At 40.9% G+C, this 23,330-nt stretch overlaps 1 protein-coding gene across 2 annotated transcripts in view; it reads left to right on the top strand.

Annotated features, from left to right (window-relative positions):
- The window catches only part of enah (ENAH actin regulator), an 87,169-nt gene that overhangs the window by 19,170 nt on the left and 44,669 nt on the right, over nt 1–23,330 (top strand). For both annotated transcript variants that reach the window (XM_086262854.1, XM_086262855.1), the window contains exons 2-3: nt 752–917; nt 5,409–5,586. In XM_086262854.1, coding sequence (XP_086118980.1) covers nt 752–917; nt 5,409–5,586 — 344 coding nt within the window. The remainder of the gene's footprint in view (nt 1–751; nt 918–5,408; nt 5,587–23,330) is intronic.

Raw genomic sequence — 23,330 nt, 5'->3', positions numbered from 1 at the left:
AACACCGATTTTAAAAATAAATAAATAAATAAGGATACGGATAAGCTGTTTTTGTCGGTTGCAGTTGCCTGCAGCTGAAATGACACACCTAGTCGACCATACATACAATACATACAATATACAAACTTACATTGTGGATACAGGTCAGGCTAGGCAGCAAAAAAGGGATAGACGGTGAGATATGTAATACATAGGGGCAATTAGGGAGAAAGTGATTACTGAGAAGACACGCGCAAACACCCCCCCCCCCCCCCCCCCCCCCCCCACATACCAAACTATTAATACAACAAAGTTAGTTTAGTTAGGACTGCAAGCAACAATGACAGCAGATATGACACTGATTAGGTCCATCACTGTATAAAAGTCAGAGCTGAGGTGGGAGCGGGTTGCCAGGCAGCTTGCAGAGGCAGAATCAGTTGTGCACAGACTAAAACTGAAATGACATTCACAATATGAGATGTTGTGTGGAAGTGTACCGGCTGAGCCATCAGCTGATCTGCTGGGATTACAGCTAGGCTTGAAGTAGTGAAGTTTATTGGTGAGCTGTGGAGCCAATGAAACATTCACTAGTTAATTTCATTTTACAGTCTGTTTTTGGTGTTGCTTTTATACCTGTGGGGTCATCTTTGTATTTGCAGTCCCAAGCACTTGGTCACTTCACAAAACTTGCTTCAAAGAAGAAAGGAAGATTGAAAAAGATTGGATTTCTAAAATGGTAGAATAAACTTTTCTATGTCTCTTGTCCCTGCAGTGAACAGAGCATCTGCCAGGCGCGAGCTGCTGTCATGGTGTATGACGATGCCAATAAGAAGTGGGTCCCAGCCGGTGGCTCTACAGGCTTCAGCAGAGTCCACATTTACCACCACACGGGCAACAACGCCTTCCGTGTAGTGGGACGCAAGATCCAAGATCATCAGGTCAGTGGATGAGACGGGGCTGTTACTATCACAGTGTATATATAGATTTGAAAAGGAGAAATGGTCTGTGACTATAAGCATACAAAAACAATGACACAATTATCACATTTGCGTTAGTGATATAGTGCTGATATTACATTTTTTGACCTCCGACTGTGTCCTCTGGCAGCAGATCCTTTTCAAGACAGAACTGTCCATCCGCTGGACCAGTCCTGCCCTGGCTGGGACATTCCAGCATTAGTAGTATTCATGTTGATTTGTGTGCCAGTAGTTGTTTGGAGCCCTTTTACAAATATACCTTTTAGTTTTGAAGATTGTTGTGCTGTATCATATCATCTGCAATGATACTAGTATAAATATTTATACATATTAAAAAAGAATCACGTTGTGATGTAATTTCTGCAGCAGACTACCAAAAAACAAGATCCTAGCAGGGAAGGTGTGACGTGCAATGTGCAAATGAATGACTCCATCAAGTGTCACTAGAACACTTGATAGTTTGAATCAGTGTGTCACAAAGAGCAAACAATGGATATGAATTACTGATGTGCTTACATGGTGGAAAAATGTGCCTGGTTTAAAAATCTCAATTCAAGATGCAACGCCACACGTAGAAATAATTTAAGTTTTATTATGTGATAGTATTTTACAATTACTTTAGTTATTATTAATCAAAAGTGTTAAGTAGTTATTTTGTAGTTTTACGTAAATTTTCTCAGTGGAAAAAAAACTGCAAAAGTTACTTGAGTGCTCAAATTTGAGTTATACTTTATAATGCTGTCTTTACTGGTCTGTTCAGTTTAATTTTATTTATACAGTGCAAAATCTCAACAACTGCTGCTTGAAGTTGCCTTTTATTTTATTGTATGTTGTAGGTAAAGACTAAATAATACAGAGAAAATCCCAACAACATGAGCCGTATGAATAAGCACATGGTTGACAGTAGAAAGGAAAAACTGTCTTTTAACAGGAAGAAACCTCCTGCAGAACCAGGTTCAGAGAGCAACAGCCAAATGCTGTGACCCACTGGGTGTTTCAGTAGATTCACACGTGAATGACATGGTTTCTTTATTCAGTGACAACAGAAAAGGATGGAAATAACCTTGAGTTACTTGCACTTTGCCATAATATTTTTCGACTTTCCACTGAACCTGTATTCTGAGTCTTCAACTGTTTTCTTCTTGACCATCTTGTTCCTCTTTTTTCTGTGCATGTCAGCACATCGTGCTGCCTGGTTAGCTTTTATTTGTAAGAATAAGTAACCATCATATATTTATTACAGCAAGCCATGCATGTATGAACACATAATGATTTAGTCCTACACAGCAGAGTCCTGGTGAGGACATTTGAGCAGAAAGAAACTCAGATTAGCTCAAATGGCTCATAGCTTCAGAGCAATAATCCCGAAGCTGACAATAATCCTCAGTTTAGATGAAAGCATCCCAATCAGAGCTGAGGCACAGTGGGTACAGTTATATGCAAAAGTTGGGGCAAATCTGTGGAATTGTGAAAAGGCAAACATTCCTGCAGGAAATGCAATGTGTGAGAGGGATGAGCTGAATGTATGAGTTCAGAATTGTGTTTATTGCGCAAACCTTTGCAAACAGCTGTCAGTGTGCTCTGCATGTGCATTTATTGCACATTCGCACTAAATTGCACTAAACCTTTGGTGTTGGTTATCTTTCTTCTGGAATGCCACAAAATCTGTGTATAAAAACTCGGCTAGTGAACAATGCTTATGGCAGCTTCCCATTCCTCCAACCTCCGATCTGGTAACCATTTGGAATTTTAACATATCTAATAAAGCAAATTGGAGCGTTTAGACAGTGGATTTTCATTAATATCAGGGAACACATGTTTCATATTCATAATACAGACGTGCTAAAAATTGACTGGCTGGAGTGTGCGCATCCTCAGTTATGAGGCCTGTAAAAACATGGACGAGTCAGAGGCTGGACTGGCTGTGTTTGTGTTGGCGCTTCACACTTGGGCTTCAGCCTGATTTCTCACTGTGTGGCACTGCCTATCTTACCATTTCCTCTATTTGTTTCACTGCCATCCACAACAAAACATTTGCAGTTACACAGTTCCTCCTCACATTTGCTGCTTGTCATCTTATCCAGTCCATCAACAATACAAAGCAAATATGGGAATCCTTTCCTGCCTACCAGAGACACATTAGCAAAAACGCAAAAATCGACAACAGACCATTTTCATAGTCAAATAAATGTCTGCTCTGGTGCTAAAGCTTGTTTCTTTTTAAATGAGCAGATTGATTACAGGTATTAGCACTCATAGAGCTGTTTTTTTTTTTTTGCCAAAGTAGCAGTATCGTCTTCTGAAGTATTTTTGCAATATTACCTTTAAGCCTAGTGTCAGTACAGTACAGTAATCCTTCATTTAAATCAGGATGCGGCAGAAATCAAAACACACCACCAAGCCCTGTGTGATAAGCTGCTGGGTCCCTGTTGGGGAATGTTTTGAATTTATTCTCCTTATTAGTTTGGACGAGAGATAGCACAGCGATTATGAGATTAAACCGCATTACACATCTTTTCAGGGTATATCCGCTATATCAGATGAACTGTAACAAAATGAAGCGTGTGTGTGTGAATTCACTGATAATGCTGATTATGATGCTTCAAATATGAATGCTTTCATTGTGGGGGAAAAAGAGGTTGGACTTTAACAGCAGAGAAGGCAAGTTAGCATGCTAACAATCCAATAAATCTACTGCAAATAATGTATACTAATAAGCCTTAATAGCCTTCTCAAAGGTTTTAGAAGCTTGTTTGGTTCAGAAATCTTAAATACAGTAACTGTAAAAGACGGACATAGCAAAGACACTATAGAGAGGGACATAATGATGATGATAATAATATTAATAAATTTTATTTGAAAGTGCCTTTCAGAACACTCAAGGACACTGTACACAGCAGAATACCGGTAATAAAAGCAAGCAGTTTACACAATCATAAAAGCATAACACATAAAAACAAATTTAAAATAGAGTGGAGAGGTTATGCGGGATAAGCTATTTTGAACAAGTGAGTTTTGAGTCTGGACTTAAAGAGAGAGAAGGAAATGATTTTTTTTTTTTTTAAATCAGGAGGTAGGGAATTCCAGAGTCGAGGAGCAGAGCAGCTGAAAGCCCTGCTCCCCATGGTGGCGAGACGGGGAGAGGGGACAGAGAGAGAAAGAAGAAAGATCTGAGACACCGAGATGGGATGGTGATCTGAACCAGATCACAGAGATATGGAGGGGAGAGATGATGAATAGCCTTAAATGTGTACAAGAGTATTTTGAAATTGATGCAATATTTGACCGGGAGCCAGTGAAGCTGCTGCAGGACAGGAGTGATGTGATGGATGGAAGGGGTCCTGGTGATAATACGAGCAGCAGAGTTCTGGATGTGTTGGAGCTTGTGGATGGCCACAGAAGCATAGCTGTTAGGGGGGAAAACAGTATTGTAATGTTATTTTTAGGATGAAGTAGGAATCGTATTGGACTCATGACTCTTTCTCCTCGTGATGACTGAAATTAAAGGTAACTTGGAGAATGCTGCCACCCATTGTGACATCACCACTTGTTTCTCAACTGTGCAAACTGAAGCCATGATATTAAAGTTTTGGCTGCTTTTGAGCCACAAAAGGTCATATTTGGACACTGTTGTATCTATAGACCATATGGTTTATGGTCTGAAAGAATAATCATTCACCATATGTGGTTTTTAAAATGTGTCTGTCTGTCTTAAAATGCCAGTATCTGATGGTCAGGCTCCAGTGAATGAAATATCGCTAAAATAATAATGATAAATAATATTAATAATGATAAATATATCAATTTTTTAAAAACTTAACGAATAAAATACTAAAGTCATATCCCTGACTTCAAGCCTAAACAGAATCCTAACTATGTTTTAAAAATACACACATTATCCATATGGACCACATGGATACTTTAGGCTTCAGCTGTGTAGGCACTCTGATGATGGAACTGAATATGTTTGTACTGTGATATGAGCCAATACACAAGTCAAATGTGAGTAATTTCCCCTTGTTGCTTCAAAAGTTTGATTTTTCTAAAAATACTTTTTGACTTTGCATGTGAGTAGAAAAAGGAAAATGTTCAGACAGTTCCTTTAGGTTCTAGGGAAAATGGTTTGGGACCCCTCCCTATTGGTCTTATTTAACTGGGAGTACCTTGAGGCATTACTGTTTGGCTGTGTGCCCCGAACAGTAAAAACCTCAGATGTGAACACTTAAAGTGCCTTAAATTAGACACAGAGTGAGGGGATCATAAAGTCTACTTACGAGGAAGTAAAAGTGACTTTAAACAACATAACAGGCGACAGTGTTACAAGGTTGACATATTGTGTTTTAATTGGAGATATTTTATTTTATTATTATTATGATCCTTCAGACTTGAAGTCATAAACCTCTCCTGTCTTGTCTCCGTTTCCTCTCTCTTCTGATTCACGGATGTCTGCAGGTGGTGATAAACTGTGCCATTCCCAAGGGGCTGAAGTACAACCAGGCCACACAGACCTTCCACCAGTGGCGTGATGCCCGACAAGTCTACGGCCTCAACTTTGGTAGCAAGGAGGATGCAAACGTATTTGCCAGTGCCATGATGCATGCACTGGAGGTGCTTAATTCGCAGGACACAGGTGAGACCTCCTGAGCATGCATGCTTTCTAGCTCCACCACATGATAACTGAATATCTAAATTATGCATGCACAAACTATATAGCTTATCCTGATACAGGATTCAGCTATAGCTTTTATTTAGATCAGATCTGCATTTACACTTGGTGCTGTTATTCCTGAAGATGGGCAAACATGACGATATATTGGTGTCTGCATGCTGTCGGGATTTGGAGAAATCATAGTCATATTTCTTGTCGTGTTCTCTCTGTACTGAGAGCTACGCTTCTGTAGATTTGTTTTCACATTGCATTTTACATGTGGATTTCCCTTTCTTAAAGAAATCAAAACAAAGAATAGTAACAGATGTAATGGCATGAGAGCGTCACATGGTCATTAGCAGCCTGCTAAATTAGCTGCTAGCATACCTTTTCTCTTTTGCAGGCTGCATAGGTTTAGCCACCATGATCCTTTTTTTTTTTTTTTTTTTTTTTTCATGATTTCAAAATAACACCAGTGATTTTAAATGTTCTGAATATCAGCCCCTCTAATCAGGCTGACCAATAACTGGCCTGTCTCTATACTGTATATAAAAGATGGACATTTCCAATTTAGCATTTTGACTGTCGTCCTTAGAGGATATAGGCAGACACTTGTTTTTGAATTACTGTTTTGAAGCCTCAGATGACTTTTTACTTCATCTTGTAGAATGTTTAGCTTATTTTAGAGTTTAGAAATGTGTTATCATAGAATGTAGAACTATTGTAGAGACATTGATACTGCCCTTAAAGTAATAAAGGCCTCACTGTGTCGTGAACTTAGGAGTAGATTGTAGGAGGCCTCTCCCCCACTGAGTGGAAATTCCCCAGAGGATGTTTTAAGGTGGGGGTCTAAACATTTGTAACTGTGGTTTGGAAGGGAGAAAGGTTTTATGACCTAGGGAGTTACCTACACCCACAGTGTTTTAACTGTCACGCACACACATTCACACGCACACTCACTCATGTGCACTCACACATACACACAGGTATGCGCACACAGTCACACACGAGCACTCACATAGACACGTGGGAACGCGCACATGTAGGCATTCATGTGCTCGTGCACATAGACACAGACAGAGTTTGCAGCACACTGTAGGGGGTTTTATGATGGGGTCGCTTCTATAAAGCTGGCTGTAACTAACAAAGGGTTGAAGATTTTTGCAGAGGGACACCGGCCTTGTCTTCTAGAAGTGCATGCTTAAATGAAGATGAATAAAGATGAATAAAAGTTTTGTGAAAATGACTACTGAGTCCGGTGCCATCTCTGGATGCTCGAGGAATACAAAGAACTGGGATAAAACTGATTTCTTAACAATCTTATTGTTTTGAATCCATGTGTAAAGAAGGAATGATGGTCGAACTGCACATTCTACTGACTTTCAGGTCCATAAACCCATTAAAATTTTGACTGAGCTCATGGCCCAGTAGAGGACTCACAAACTGCTATCGGACTGAAACCACAGATTTTGCGTCTTGGTGGCCATTAAAAACATTGCAGATTTAAGGCACATTAACATGGCTTCACCTTTTAGACCAGGAAACTATAACCATACAGTGGGGCAAAAAAAGTATTTAGTCAGCCACCGATTGTGCAAGTTCCCCCACTTAAAATGATGACAGAGGTCAGTAATTTGCACCAGAGGTACACTTCAACTGTGAGAGACAGAATGTGAAAAAAAAATCCATGAATCCACATGGTAGGATTTGTAAAGAATTTATTCGTAAATCACGGTGGAAAATAAGTATTTGGTCACCTCAAACAAGGAAAATCTCTGGCTCTCACAGACCTGTAACGTCTTCTGTAAGAAGCTTTTCTGTCCCCCACTCGTTACCTGTATGAATGGCACCTGTTTGAACTCATCATCTGTATAAAAGACACCTGTCCACAGCCTCAAACAGTCAGACTCCAAACTCTGCCATGGCCAAGACCAAAGAGCTTTCGAAGGACACCAGGAAAAGTATTGTAGACCTGCACCAGACTGGGAAGAGTGAATCTACAATAGGCAAGCAGCTTGGTGTGAAAAAATCAACTGTGGGAGCAATCATCAGAAAATGGAAGACATACAAGACCACTGATAATCTCCCTCGATCTGGGGCTCCACGCAAGATCTCATCCCGTGGGGTCAAAATGATCATGAGAACGGTGAGCAAAGATCCCAGAACCACACGGGGGGACCTGGTGAATGACCTGCAGAGAGCTGGGACCAAAGTAACAAAGGTCACCATCAGTAACACACTACAACGGCAGGGAATCAAATCCCGCAGTGCCAGACGTGTTCCGCTGCTGAAGCCAGTGCATGTCCAGGCCCGTCTGAAGTTTGCCAGAGAGCACATGGATGATACAGCAGAGGATTGGGAGAATGTCATGTGGTCAGATGAAACCAAAGTAGAACTTTTTGGTATAAACTCAACTCGTCGTGTTTGGAGGAAGAAGAATACTGAGTTGCATCCCAAGAGCACCATACCTACTGTGAAGCATGGGGGTGGAAACATCATGCTATGGGGCTGTTTTTCTGCCAAGGGGACAGGACGACTGATCCGTGTTAAGGACAGAATGAATGGGGCCATGTATCGTGAGATTTTGAGCCAAAACCTCCTTCCATCAGTGAGAACTTTGAAGATGAAACGAGGCTGGGTCTTCCAACATGACAATGATCCAAAACACACCGCCCGGGCAACAAAGGAGTGGCTCCGTAAGAAGCATTTGAAAGTCCTGGAGTGGCCTAGCCAGTCTCCAGACCTCAACCCCATAGAAAATCTGTGGCGGGAGTTGAAAGTCCGTGTTGCTTGGCGACAGCCCCAAAACATCACTGCTCTCGAGAAGATCTGCATGGAGGAATGGGCCAAAATACCAGCTACTGTGTGTGCAAACCTGGTAAAGACCTATAGTAAACGTTTGACCTCTGTTATTGCCAACAAAGGTTATGTTACAAAGTATTGAGTTGTATTTTTGTTATTGACCAAATACTTATTTTCCACCCGGATTTACGAATAAATTCTTTACAAATCCTACCATGTGGATTCATGGATTTTTTTTTTTTTTTTTCACATTCTGTCTCTCACAGTTGAAGTGTACCTCTGGTGCAAATTACTGACCTCTGTCATCATTTTAGGTGGGGGAACTTGCACAATCGGTGGCTGACTAAATACTTTTTTGCCCCACTGTATATTATACAGCCTGTGCATGTCTGTGTCAGCCAAGTTGAGCAAGCAGCTTTCAACTCCCCACACTGGGGTTCAATATTTTTGTAACATAACAAATATAACATGTCAAGAGCCCACTCATTTACACTGCCAGTAGTTTGTTCATATTAATTCCGTTTCAGAGGTTTCATCCTCTGATTGTATTCATAACATGTTGAGCCTCCACTAAAACAGAGACCGCTGATGAATTTTATTTCTTTTGAGCATTCCAAAGGAGGGATGTTAACAAAGATGTTTGAAAAGAAGAACACTAGTTCAGAGCTTGTACCTGTACAGAGCACTGAGAGATTTCCACATATCTAATAATGTAGCATTAAACTCCAGCTCCTGCTGCATTTTTGGACCTGTGTTTACTGGAAGTAGAACCACTAACTTGTGCTTCTGCTCAACTCTGCAGGCAAGAGCAATTTTTGGATATGAAATGCTAAGAGGCACGAAGGTGTAGCACATGGGATTAATGCTTAAAAAAAAAAAAAAAAAAAAAGGATTAAAAAACATGTGTCAACAATAAAAATGTTTTTTGAGTGAACAAAACATTTTTTTCCAGAAGCAACGATTAGAGTAAAACATCTTAATTTGTTGCGGGAAGTCAACATTTGAAACGTGAAAAAATAAAAAACAAACCCATTTGAAACGTGATTTTCATTTCAAGTTGAAAGCACAGCCAGGAGGTAATGCTAATGAGGTGGTTTATTTATTTATTTTTTAGCATTGCTGAGCTTGGTTAGCAGTTACTTCTCGCAAGAAATTCATTTATCAAACATTGAATATCGACCCCAGATCTGATCAAAACACAAACGGCCTCGTTCACTTCAAGAAACGCCCCATATTCACAGCACGCACATTCATGCTGAATCCAATTTCCAGCAAATAGTTGCAGGCTCAAACTTCCATGACCTTGGCTTTCTAAACACACACTCGCTCCACTGACTTCCTGCGTGTCTACGTTCGCGCATATGTAGGAAGGGATGGATGTTTCCCTACTTTAGAAACATCCGTTGTATTAAAGCACCTCATTTTAATACAAAAAAGATGGTTTTAATTGCAGCTTGTTTGTATTTTTGCAATCCCAGCATCCAGATGCTACTCCATGCTCCCTCCCCTCTCCCTAAGCCATGCCTCTCATCACACTCTAATCCCATCCACTAATTAACCTGATAGAGATGCGCCTCATCAAGCTAATGGGGCTAAGACATGTGTGGTGTGTTTGCGTGAGAGAGACAGAACAGACTTTAGAGTGAGAGTGGAATGACATGAGGACACATTTTAACAGAGCTGAAGGGAATTGCCAGGATTTTGTCATCCCTAATACGACCAGAGGAAGGCTAAATGTGGACAGTTGTGTAGAACTGTGAGGGTCGTGTTTTGTTTTTCCTACAATAGGTGCTGGCATCCAAGCGTTTTAGGATAATAAAACGTGGCTCACGTGGCTCAAGAGTTGGGAGTTCGCCTTGTAATCGGAAGGTTGCTGGTTCGAGCCCCGGCTTGGACAGTCTCGGTTGTTGTGTCCTTGGGCAAGACACTTCACCTGTTGCCTACTGGTGGTGGTCAGAGGGCCCGGTGGCGCCAGTGTCCGGCAGCCTCGCCTCTGTCAGTGTGCCCCAGGGTGGCTGTGGCTACAATGTAGCTTGCTATCGCCAGTGTGTGAATGTGTGTGTGAATGGGTGGATGACTGGATATGTAAAGCGCTTTGGGGTCCTTAGGGACTAGTAAGGCGCTATATAAATACAGGCCATTTACCATTTACCAATAAAGTAGTGGATGTATCTTGATGGCTTTTTTTAATTAATTTTTTTTTAGCTCTTCAATTTTACATTAACTGTTACATTAAAAAAAGTACTAATGCAGTGTCTCTGAGAGTTTAACCATGTTTTTTTTATCTGTATTTTGCAGTCATATAGTGATTGTGTATATTCAGCGTGGTTGCTGCTTCCTTGAGAAATGCTCATTCAAACTATGAGTGACAGAAGTCATTAATCACAAGAAAGAAAATTAAAGACAAACACAGCTGGGCGAGTATATACTATAGTTATCTTGGGATTACCATTTTGAGTTTTAGAGTGAAACAACTACAGATGTGCAGAAATGTTGCTGTGATTTGTTTGTATAAGAAGCAGCTGGTGATGGTGTATAATGGTGATACTATTGAGAGGCTTCTGCTAGAATTTTCTGCTCCTGCTCGCTTCAAATACTGAAAGTTTTGATCCCCTAAAGTGTCTTATGGTGCTGTAGTATGTCTAAAACTTAGAAATCTATTTCAATGCAGTTTAGAAAAAAAACTGTGATTAAAATCATAATACTGTGTTACACCAGATCAAAAAACTTTAAGTTGGATGTGCAAGCATGCTAATTTACAGTATCACTATAATGAAGCTCAGACCAAACTGTGGTCTATAAAAATATAATCTTTGTTTTCTTGTCAGGTTGTATACACATTAGTTTTAAATGCACTTGAATCACCTTAAATCGTATCACAAAGCTGGAATGTTAGCCGGACCATTTAAGTGAAGCAAGATGGCTGAAACTAACTAGACTTCTCTGCTGTGTATTTTACCCCCACAAGAGCCTTATGAGAAAACGGCACAGCCAAAGACTTCAGCCTCCAGCGTTTTCCTTTGCTGCTTGCTTTATTCTCTAACATTTTAATTTTCCTTCACTCGCCTGATTTCCTCTCTGCTCCCTCTGTCTTTCTCATTCTTCTCACATTGCCCCCCCCCCCTCTGTGGTGCAGTCAGCTCCGTACAGAAGCCAGAGGGTTTCCTCTTTCACCCCACTGTTTTGCTACTGTATTTCTGTCGTGACAGCTGCACTCAGTGGCGCCTATTCCAGCCACATTTACCCGTGGACCTGACAGCCCCCTGCGACACATAGGGTTTGCCCTCCGTCACTCACTCAGTGGGTGGATGGGCCCTGCCCTCAGAGTGGGATCACTGATATTACCATGTGCATGGCAGTCATACAGTGGAAGCTTTTAACCATTTTAATAATTGTTCTAAATCGCTTTTCTTTGATGTGGTGTACAGTATGTGACATACCATGACCACTTTAATAAACAAAGACAAAAAGAACATTTAAAGAATTTAAAATTTTGACTTGCTTTGCAGCTCAAATATAAAGTTCAGCAGAATTATAACTAGCTGTCTAACCTTTTACCTAAAGTGCTTCACAGTATGGTGGAAACATGTGACCTGATCCTCTACAGGAACTACTGAGTAATCAGTGGAGATGTAAATCGTATGGCGCGGCCTTGGCCAGTGAGCACACTTAATTGGAACAAGACAAGCAGCAGGATGAGCATAGTCACTGAAGCTAGCTTTTCCAGTCAGACTAATTTGCACAGCTGCTTTTGCTCTCGTGTTTTAGTCAGGACCCGTTCAGTCAAAAGAAGGCTGTTATTTCCATCTGCAGTAGTGACACTGCAGCAGAGATGTCTCTGGTTTAGTTAGGTTGCAAAGTGGCTTGCAGTAGCTGTAACTGCGGGCAGGCTGCGTGGGGTTAAAGAACCTAACACTCTATTTGAGGTGTAGAAGGGTATCAGCTGAGCCGCCAGGTAAACTCTTGTGATCTCAACTGCCGTTTACCCAAACAAATTATCGCTGGGCTCAATTTTTGTTTCACGTAAACAAGACTAAAAATTATTCCAACTGATACTTTAATACTTATGATACAAGTTAGGGTGGATGGAACTGAACTTTAGTCCAGACATATTAGTTTTTTACTTGCATTTAAACTTTGTGTCTCCTTTGCTGCCACCGAGTGCAATCTGACAAGAGCAGAAAGCAAAAACCACTGAATATTCCAACAAATAGTGCAGCAGACTGTGTATGCAAAGGTAATGAGGACCAAATCATGTTATATGGCACAGATACTTAGTTCGTTACTACTTCCATGAGGCATTTGCTAAAGGACCATCTCGTTCTTCTTGGTGCTGCTAGTTTATTTATTTATTTTTCTTCAGATTGAACTTTTTTCATTCTGGCTCTTAGAAGTTACAGTTGTCCAGCATCACTGCTGATACAGAGATCAACTGACAAGCCAGGATTGTTGGAACAGCATGCCATAAGCACGATCTAAAATACTCCTGTTGAGAAGGCAGGCAGATTAAACACTAGTCGTTTCAGTTCAATACACAAGTTCTATCACATGACACCAGTTTTATCTCCATCACTTTGAGTCCTAGGAACAAAGAGAATAGCTAATTTGGATACTTTTTTGTTTTTGTTTTTTTTAGATGTACTGAATGATGGGTTCATAACCTGAGAGTGCTTCTAAAGAAAATGTATCTAAGTGTACAAAAACTTTAGCAAGAAGCCAGAAATATAGAACATATGAATTGATGATGGGACAACATCATATTACAAGTGCCTCGATTTAGCTATAGCAAGGATTCATGCATTAAACCCTAGATAAATCAGCCCTGACAGTGGATTAAAGTATCTTGGCACATGTGGAAACCATGTGAGGATGACCTCTGCCCTCCATGACTTCACTGATTTATTTCCTTTCCCCTGAGAACCCTCCACAGTGTTTCTAATGAAGAGATGCTCTACAATTGCAGCCCATGCTCAATATTATCAGAGATAGAACTGATTTCCTCCTCCCATAAATGCTTCTCCGGATCAGGACATGCTTTGATGTATGTCTTTGAAGTCGAGCTTGACCCGCATAGCCAGAGAAGATTACGATTTCAGCTGTTTCGGAGGATTAAGAGAGAGGAAGGAAATCAGTTTATACGTTGTTGCTGTTTGGCCAACAAATCTGCCCAATAGCATCACACTTTTAGTTATTTAAGGATTCCCACACATGCAGGTGAGTGAATTATGTGATGTGTGTTTTTATCTGAGGCTAGGAATGTGTGAGTGAGAGATTGAACAAAGCACAGAATAGTTTCCGAGTGAGGGAAGAGAATGGATATGGTTCACTGCTGCCATGTGGAAAATGTGCGTGTCTACAAGCACTTAAAATAAAGGCAAACACTCATCACTTTGATGATGGGTTGTATACAGTAGGCATGCGCATTTACTGCGGGTGACCTCTGCAAACACCGCACACTCGACTCTGTCGCCGTCTTACGTCACTGAAACCAGCTCGTCACCTCACTGCTGGATATTGACTTGGACCAGCTTCTGTTCTAAAAGTGAGCTCACATGTGGATAAGTGAGGGCGCAGACAGCCCACACATAGTTTATCTGTTATTCCTTTTCTCCTAAAAAGGCCAAAGCAGGGTGGGAAGGAAGGCCAGGATCAGGAGAGGGAGGGATGGGTCACAGACTTGCCAGCCGTGTGTTGTGGTCTGGCTGGTAATCCGCTTCTGTCAGGTCTGAGCAGAGAATTGCAGACTTAAAGGTGGACATGAGGTCATAGGTTGATGCATGCATCCTTTTTTTTTTTTCTTTTTTAAATATAGCCTTCTTGAATAAAGGGTTAGAAAAACAGCATTGTCACATCCTGACTTGCGTGTCACCAACTCACTGCTTCGAAAAGCGACCAGCATTAGACCTGTCTGTGCTTTTCCTGCACAAACGTCGCTAGGATGTTGATGCCAGAGGTCAGAGGAGAATGGCCAGACTGTTTTGATAGGAGGGCAACAACAACTCAAATAACCATTGTTAAACCCCAAAATAGTATCTCTGAATGCCCAGCATGTTGAATCTGATGGGTGACAGCAGCAGAAGACCACACCGCATGCCACGCTTGTCAGCTACAGGAAGGGAGGCAACTATTCACCCAAATCACTTGCCACCTTTGAGGTGTGATGGATCAGGAGATGATGACATAGATGTGCAGCTGACAAACAATTGTGGGACTCATGTCATGTCAGTATGGACCAGTCTGACACTCCAATTTAGGTTTTTACAGTTGTAATATTTTTAGTTGGTCAGTCATATCTCCTGAAAATACCAACATGTATTAAAAAAACAAACCCATCTATATCTGTATAAGTGTCTCAGGGTCTTGTTCGCGAGTGACGGGAGAAGGGAGCAGGAGATCAACAGACTGATCGGTGCTGTGGCTGCAGTGATGCAGACGCTGTACCGGTCTGTCGTAGTGAAGAGAGAGGTTCATCTGTGTGTGTACTTCGTCTTCCTGTCAGTCATCAGTTCATTTACATTTTTTTTCTTCCCAAAGCCTGGTGTTGCCTTCTTCTGTGGATCCTGGAAATCTGTATGATAAAGCACTACTTACTGGTTTGAATTTCAATTTTCGTAGTTGTTGTGTTTGCTGTCAGTCCATTAAATACTGACTGGTATGCAGCTGATTAAATATGACAAACTGTCACATTGTTTTTCAGCTGTCCTTCCTGTCTTCAAAAGGACTTGTTTTTAATTCTTTTATTTAGGATTATTGACCACTCAAAGCACTTGGCACACACAGACATTATTACAACACTCTGTTGTCATTTATATGTATTTTTGACTCTCTGTCAGCTGCCAGTTGACCTCTGACCTTATGACTAGTCATATGCTTCCAACATTGCCTCTTTTAATGGAAGCATGTTTACACCTTAATTGGGGAAAACCCTGATTTGACACATCCAGTTGCTAACACCTCTGTGTGACTTTGCAGCTTGATTGCTGATGTTAGTTTAGTTTAGTGTCAGGTTTAGTGAAGCCAGATAAAGAAAACATATCTGGGATATGTTCACTGTACAGACGCTGTTCTTCCCCTTTTTGTTTATCCTCTGACTTCTTTTCCTCTATTTTCAAAACTTAAGGCTTAACTTTGAACTCTGTGCATATCTTCTTTTTGTATTAGAGCATGGATTTTACTTCTACCTTCCTAAAGCTTCTGCCCCTGGCTTGTTCTTTTAATGGAGCATTACCTTGAGTAAATGTACATTCACCAAATGGAGGAGAGAAAAGCTAGCAGTTAGGCAGTTAAAGCGTTCATGCAGGCTTGCCAGTAGAGTTGTATTCTCTGCTCTTTTTGTCTGGGTAGCCACAGTTGGAGTTGGCAAAAGCTTGTCTCCACAGAGATGTGTGAAAAGTTGCTAAGTGCGGCTCATCAATTTATTTTGAGTCCTCACTGTTCCTGCCAGCAGTATAGAGCATGTGGCTCTGGATGTTGTGAAACCTTTGTTGCAGAGGAGGGGGTGAAACCTGAGAGCTGGAGGTGAAGAGAAAGGCACATTTCATCCCGCATCTCATAGAAACAGCCTGTATGTCCCTGGACCACCGGGAGGGGGGGGGGGGTTGCAGGTCACGGATGAGTGAGAGCAATGCGTAAACATTTTGGGGTCCGGCACTCCCCCCAGCAACTGTCCACCACACCAGTCTGGCATGTGTTTTTCTTGTTTTAACATGACAGCGTGTGATCACGCTTGCATCAGAAGCCCCCCCCCCCTCTATTTCTCGATGAGCTCATGGTCTCTGGCATCAAACGCGAGTTTGCAGACGACTGCACAGCTGGACTAGAGAGACCGAGGCAAAAGGAAAGTTGTGTGCAACAGGACAGAGTAAGTGACAGAGTTTAAAAAGAGAAATACATTGCAGAAGTATCCGCAGACATGCCGGCCGCAGCAAGAGTTCACAGATTCCCCCAGGAGCAGCAGAAGATCAGCCGCGCTCAAATCATCCTCAGGAGTGAGTAGTCAGCCTGGCAGAAGTGTTGAACCGGAGCACCTATCTGCTTGGCTGTTTTATGTTGTCTTGCGTGTCTCTGTTTGGTCTTTAGATTATGCATGATGAGGCAAAATCGTTTGTATTTTTGTAAAACTACAAACGATTTTTTTTTTTTTATTAATAAAAGAAATTTTAAAAATTAATTTTGAGCTGTTTATCAAGATTAAAAAACAACAGACAAACACTCTGTTTGCTGTTGTTTTAAAGAAGCTGCAAATACTGCTTATATTTCATATGCTTTTTAATAGAACACCTGTTATGGGCACAAAGATTTATCCATCAGTAAACCATCATGTCATTACTGTCGTCGAGTTAAATGAACAGTCAAACATGAATATATTCCACTGCCGCCTTCTCAGCGTGTCTAAGCATTTTGTCCCATGAGTCTCAGACACATGTCAGTCGGAAGTGAGGACTCTGCAGAAACCTGATTGGCTGCAGAGCTCTCCTGTAATTTCATTGGTTAAGCTGTGCTCTAGTTGTCGTGTAGCAACAGTGTCAAAAGGCTGGAGGGAAGATTGACCATAGTTGCCATGGTCTCATGATCTTTGAAAGAGAAACAAGTTTAATTGTACATGTGAGCCACAGCACAAGTCCTCCTTTGTGTTTGCCAGCTGGGTGTGATATATGTAATGATTTGTTTGACAGGCCGTCCAAGCATAAAAACACAGCTATGAGTACGGAAATACCAAAAAGCCCACTGACCGGCTTCCAGAGTACAGAGTGCGAAGCCAACTAACCTAAGACGACTCTGAACAAATGTTACACGGGATATTTCATGCTCCTCTTCAGCTCCATATTTTCATTTGTTCACTTTGTTATAGCAGCTTCGCATTTGCAACCCCCTTAATCATCCACTGTCTGAAATGAGCTATTTTAGTTCCCTTCCTGTTCCCTCACTCAAGTTGGTGGTACTTAAGTGCTCACAGCCCTTTTCCCCATTTTCCTAGTTTACTATAAAACTGGACTTCTTTTTTCAACAGTACTTGCCTCTTCATTTTTCAGATTTAGAAGCTACAGCCATTTTTTTTTTTTTTTTAAATTCTAAGGTTGGGAAATCTGGTTTGAAAAAAAGAAAAAAAAAGAAAAAAAAGAATTACCATAAACGGAGGCATGCTAATATGGAATCCTTGCAATTTTACTATACTGGCTGAATATTACTGTGTAAAACTTTGTAATAGTTTCTAATTATCACTACAATAAATATTATGATAGTTTGGGAAACCAGTTAGTATTGGCCTTTAAGCAGGAAGAAACATTGCTTACTTTATCTAGAATATAGACCAGTACTTAGAATATGCAGCTTTAAGGCATGTATTCTTTTGGGTACAGGCCCAACTCAGTGGAAACAACATAATGAATCTAGAAAACCCTCACCGAAACCAAATCTTGCTCAACTTTGCCAAAACTCACGAGGAAGTAAACAAAACACTTGAGTTAAAAAGCCAAACAACCACGCTGTAATTATGGCTGTCATCATTTTTCAGCTCAGATGGTCAAAACATCCTCAGACACCACAAGACTTGAGTCACACTAATAAGTTTCCATCTTTTGGTCTCTGGTTAATGGCCAGTTATATGGTGTGTGCCAAATTTCCTGCTCATCATTGCATTCCCACAAAGTCATATGTGCTTTAATCTTATAGCATGGAATGCAAAGATTCCTTGCGTCAAGCGAATCTGTGTCATTCAGCTGTTACTCATTAATCATGTGCTAAATACAATTTGTGTGAATCTGTAGGAGCTGGGAGGGTATCAGCAGAGTGGTAGTATAATTAAAGGATCTCCACTGCTGGCTTGTCTTTAAACCTTTCTTAGATTCAAATAGCAAAAATTAGACCAAAAAATGCAAACTTTGTTGCGGTGTCCCAACTCCAAGTCATGGAAAAGAAACTCGACGTTCCTGCACACATAAGATGTCGCAGACTGGAGGAATGCTCTGACATGATGAAATATCGAATTTAAGAAAAAGAAAAAGAAGATAGATAATAGGTCTTATTATTTACCCACAGAATGCTCTCTTCTCTCAGTCTAAAATAATCTGCTGCCATTTCTTGTCATTTAATGCTGACAAAATGAGCCTTTCGGCACTTTTTGAGCACTCACTGCCAGTTCTGAATGATCGGAGACTCATTTTACCGGAGAAGCTGATGAAGCAGTTTTATGTACAGCTGCCCCCTCTTGTGCTGCATTCCTCATCCCCACTTAGGCTTATCTCTAATTTCTGTTTTGTTTTGTTTTTTCTTCGTTCTCTAATTCAAGTTTTCACAGTGAAGACTGTGGGGGGGGGGGGGGTGACTGAACACTCCATGTGACTACAGCTACTTTGTTGCTGTCTGGTAGTGTTTTCCTCTCACATTCTTGTCCAAACTGATCCATCCTTGTTGCTGCTGCTGCTGCTGCTACCATTAGCCTGTCGAGCTATAATGAGTCATTCAGTAATATATAATTCATGACAGTATTGGTTTTGTGTGTGTGAAAGATTCTCGTGGGTAAGGTAGAGGGAGCAGCTTTACAGGAACACCCAAGCCAGCCCTGTTTTCTGCCTTTATCTGTGTGTGGAACTCATTCTGTCCTTGGATCAGGACCATTGGGTTCCATCCTGCTGTAGATGGGCCATTGCATTACATCCAAACAGGTTGGCACAAACAGTTTGGCTCTACATGCGAGTCTGCAACCAACAAATTAGTTACATTTAATTAACATTTAGAGGGAAGTGATTGACCAGTTAATAATTTCTTATGTGATCCAGTTGTTGAATTGATCATCTGGTCCCCTCTAAGTCAAACCCCCTGCTTTCCCCTAGTTCCAAGTGTTTACCATAACCCTCGATTCTGCAGGTTGCCGGGCAGATCTGAAACTATATTAAGTACATGTTTGTAGGTTGTGTCACACTGACAGATGATCCCTGTCGTTTGACATGGATTCAGAATCATCCCTGCCCTGTCACTCAGATATTCTGACAGAGCACTGGGTTGGAATTGGATTTCCAGCAGTCATTCAAGGGGTGGTGATTGAAATGTGTAGCTGAGCAGAGGTATAGATATCATTACCCTACTGCCCCTCTAGACATTGTGACTCCCACGAGCCCCAAAATAATCCTTTGACACATTGAGTGAGTCGGAGATACAGAAACAGATGGAGACGGCTCAGCTCAGCCTGGACCCGCAGCTACTTAAATCTCCTGCACGTCTGTCTGTAACAGGATTTGTCGCTAATTAACATTATAATTAATGTACTCTCTCTGATTGAGTCAGAGGTCCTGTAATGATGCAAATTCTGTGTGAATCTAACACCTGTCTTTTTAAGTTGTTTTTCTGATTTAAGGAGTAACAGCTTTTAAGCTTGACCTTGAACAGCATGGTAAAAAATGAAATCAAGAAGAAATTCACAAATTCAGATTTTAATTTGTCAATGATTTAACAGGGGTTTCCAGAGGCCCAAGTTCTTTTAAATTTGGACACATAAAAAGAACACGTTAAATCTTTAAAATCTTTTAAAACGGCAGCAACGGAACATCTGGATCAGCCATTTTCAAAGAAGAGATTTCACTCTGGTGTCTTCGCTTTGCAAAGAGAGAAGGCTTTTGAATCCCAGTAACCAATAGCTTGAAAGTCACTGCTTTTGATGGTGGAGTGCATCTATGAGCTTTTAAGTTCCTGCTTAGTGTAATGTCAGCCATCCAATCAGGTCATGGCAAGGTTGCTTTAAATTAATGAAGTAATGGATGAGGTTAACAGAGGTAAGGGATTGGACAGGCAGCGGCAGAGCAATTGATGAGGAAAGCTGGAAGCCACGCAGAGAATTTAAAGGTTTATGTGCCAGATGAGCCATTTACTTGGCTATCTAATATAATGGTTATTGATGGAGAACCATTTCACCTTCCTTTCCCGAAGACACAGACTTCAGCAGGAAGCACGAGATTGAGGCGGACACAAATACTTAGTTTTCTAGTAACTCTCTCAATCCTGCCTGCATTTGGCCAGTAGGAGAACTGCAGACACCCGCAGAACAAACTGGAGATAAAAAAAAAAAAAAAAAAAGGATGTAATGACTAGACAGATATTCAAGATATTGTTGAAGCACCTTACACCTGCATCCTTTCATGATGGCCAGAAGACACAATGCTTCACTCAGCATACGTATTTGGCTACACAGTTGGACTCAAACGCAGTTCAGTAAACTGTTATTGTTCTATGGGTGGTAAACAGAATTAAGCAAATGCAATGGAAGCGATTTTATGGAGTTAGTTCAATGCTCTGAGCTGGTAAATATGACCAAAATCTGATTTGATTAGAATAATGTACTTCTGTAGATCGGCCGTGTTCTCTCTTACTGCATGGGCTATAGATGCGGCCACTTTACCCGACAACAGACCTTGGAGGATGACATCATGATCTATATGACGCTGTGAGCTTTAGGTGTGTAAAAAGTTGTCCCTGTAATCCTGCTGTCTGAGCTTTGTGCCAGACAGTCTAAATCAAGCTGGCTGTGGACATTTGTCTTACATGTTACCTTTGACTGTGTGAAGGCAGTTTCAATTTCGAATTTCATTCGGTTTTCCAGGGCAGCATGTCTCTGACTGTATCGTAACACCCTGTTGGCTTTGGTTCTCCCTGTAGCCATGTGTGCTAAAAAATGTAGGACCTCGTGACACCGTAAGGCTCTGTGGATCAAAGTGTGTACCAAAGCAGAAACTCGGAGCTTCATAGATTATTTATAACCCCGTGTGCTTTTTAGCATGTTGGTGCCTAAGGGTTTGACGGATGGACATGTTTATAGAGAAATGAAGTGAATAAATGCTTGTCCACTGCAGACACATACACTACAGAAATACCTTGACCTATTGGCAGTTGACAGTGTCAGCTCCTCACTTGTATAAACGGGATGGTTGCGAGGTTTGATGGCACCTTTTTTTCCCCCCCTTTACTTTTGTGTTTTGTGTCCAGATCATATCAGATAGCTCCGATAACTAATGCTAAGGTTGGGTTTTTTAAAAAAAAAAAGGTAATCACCATATTCATTTTTGATGAGACGTGGAGGATAGAACCAAAAAAGTTTAAGCTTGCTCAACCTGACTTTAAAAAAAAAAAACAACCCCCCCCCCCCCCCCCCCCCCCAAAAAAAAAAAACCAGGTTTTTTTTTCCTGCTTTTGTTTTTTTTGTTTTAAATTGAGGTTTAATCAGCTGTTATTTGTTTGGTCAATAAAATGAAGTATATTCTATAAATTATAAATGATTTATAAAACATCGGAAAGGACTGAAATATTGCTGTTTAATTCCTGTGAGCTCAAAAATAATATCGTTACCATGTCATTGATTCAAAAAAATAATAAAATAGTTTGTTTCCAGTAATACATCACCTTGGTTTAGTACCAGCTTAATTGTAGACTTGTAGTCCATGCTGCACCCCCGTCCTGTGCAGACCCTGACATCCTCAGGTCAGACGGTTGTCAGACTAGCGTTGCATTTCCAGCAAGCAAAACAGCTGTTTTAATCTTGTTTGCACAATTTCTCATCCATCATTCTGAGATTTCTGCCTCCAACACAATGGAAGAAAATAGCAGACTTACCTGTCTTTCAGTTACCTTGGTTCATAGCAGGGATGCAGCCGTACTGATGCTTGGCTGATACTGTCGTTGGTAAATGATCATTAAATGGCATTCACCAATAGAACTGAAAACAGTATCTTTTTTTTCCTCAGACACAAAGTGTGTGAATAAATAGCAACAAAACATCATAAGCAAGTGCTTGGGGGGTAAATATTAATATCACTACTGACTAAGCCAAACTACTTTTAAACCTCGATGTTTCTGTCTACCCAGAACTTTAATATGTACATTTCTGATCTTTATTTTTATTATGGGCTAACAAAAAATCTTCTAGTATATTGAAAGTGGTGTTTGGATTGTATTCAGACTGATGTCTGGAGAACTGAGACTGATGTTTATTCTACTCCAGGCTCAGACAACAGGCTATAAATACTTTTGTTTATCGATTATAAATATTATTTGGATGGTCTTTAGGGCTTGAGTGTGAGCTCGGTGTCCAGGAATTACATGGAGTCACCCTCCCTAAACAGTCGAAGCAGATGGCTGCCCTTCCCTGAGCCTGGTTTTTTCCTGTTAAAACTGAGTTTTTCCTTCCCACTGTCGCCAGGTGCTTGCTCAAAGAGGTCTTTCTAATTGTTACACTTTTTTCTGTGGCTAGTCCGTTTGAGAATTTCACAGAAGAAAATCCACTCTGTCTGTAGGTCTAGACATTATATGGTGTTCTAACTTGGGTGAACTAAGCCTTTCTGTTTGATGCCATTTCTTGTCATCTGAATGAATAATTTAGGTATTCTACATTTATGTGAAACGACAAACCGTGGAGTTTCAGTCCCTCTACATCTCCATGCACATGCTGGTAATGATATTGAGAGCAGCAGCATGTGTCCTTCTCTGTATCCAGTGCATAAATAATAGATTAGATCCAGGAAGTACAAACCGGTGGACCAACCCATCAGGTAGGGAATCCATCGTACCACATTACGTACACAACACCCGGTCTATTTCTTTTCCTTTGGCCTCTTTATCTTCCTTTTATGTCCCATCAGTTTCTTTCTACTCACTCTGAATCTCCAGCAGTTTTGTTCTCTCTCACTCCCTCTTATGCTCATCCCTCCCTCCTACTTTATATCCCTCCCTCCCCTCTTCCTTTTGTTTCCATCAATTCTAATCTGTTGGAGAACTGGCACAAAGAGAAACCACACCCAGCATTCCAGCATCATTTTTAAAGTTGCACCGTCCGGATATTGGGATATCAGGACATCAGACTGCAGAGAATAAAGAACTTGTGCCACTGCTATTTTATTAAAAGGAGTCTTCTTTTGACGGAACTTTTGCTCGTAAGCATC

This window comes from Aulonocara sp. 'chitande type north' Nkhata Bay, linkage group LG15, assembly GCF_057382095.1.
Source record: "Aulonocara sp. 'chitande type north' Nkhata Bay isolate Kocher_YH1m ecotype deep benthic linkage group LG15, A_spYH_male_GT1.1, whole genome shotgun sequence".
Lineage (NCBI taxonomy): Eukaryota > Metazoa > Chordata > Actinopteri > Cichliformes > Cichlidae > Aulonocara > Aulonocara sp. 'chitande type north' Nkhata Bay.
The sequence above is the reverse complement of the archived record's forward strand: the minus strand, read 5'-3'. Positions and strand labels throughout refer to the sequence as shown.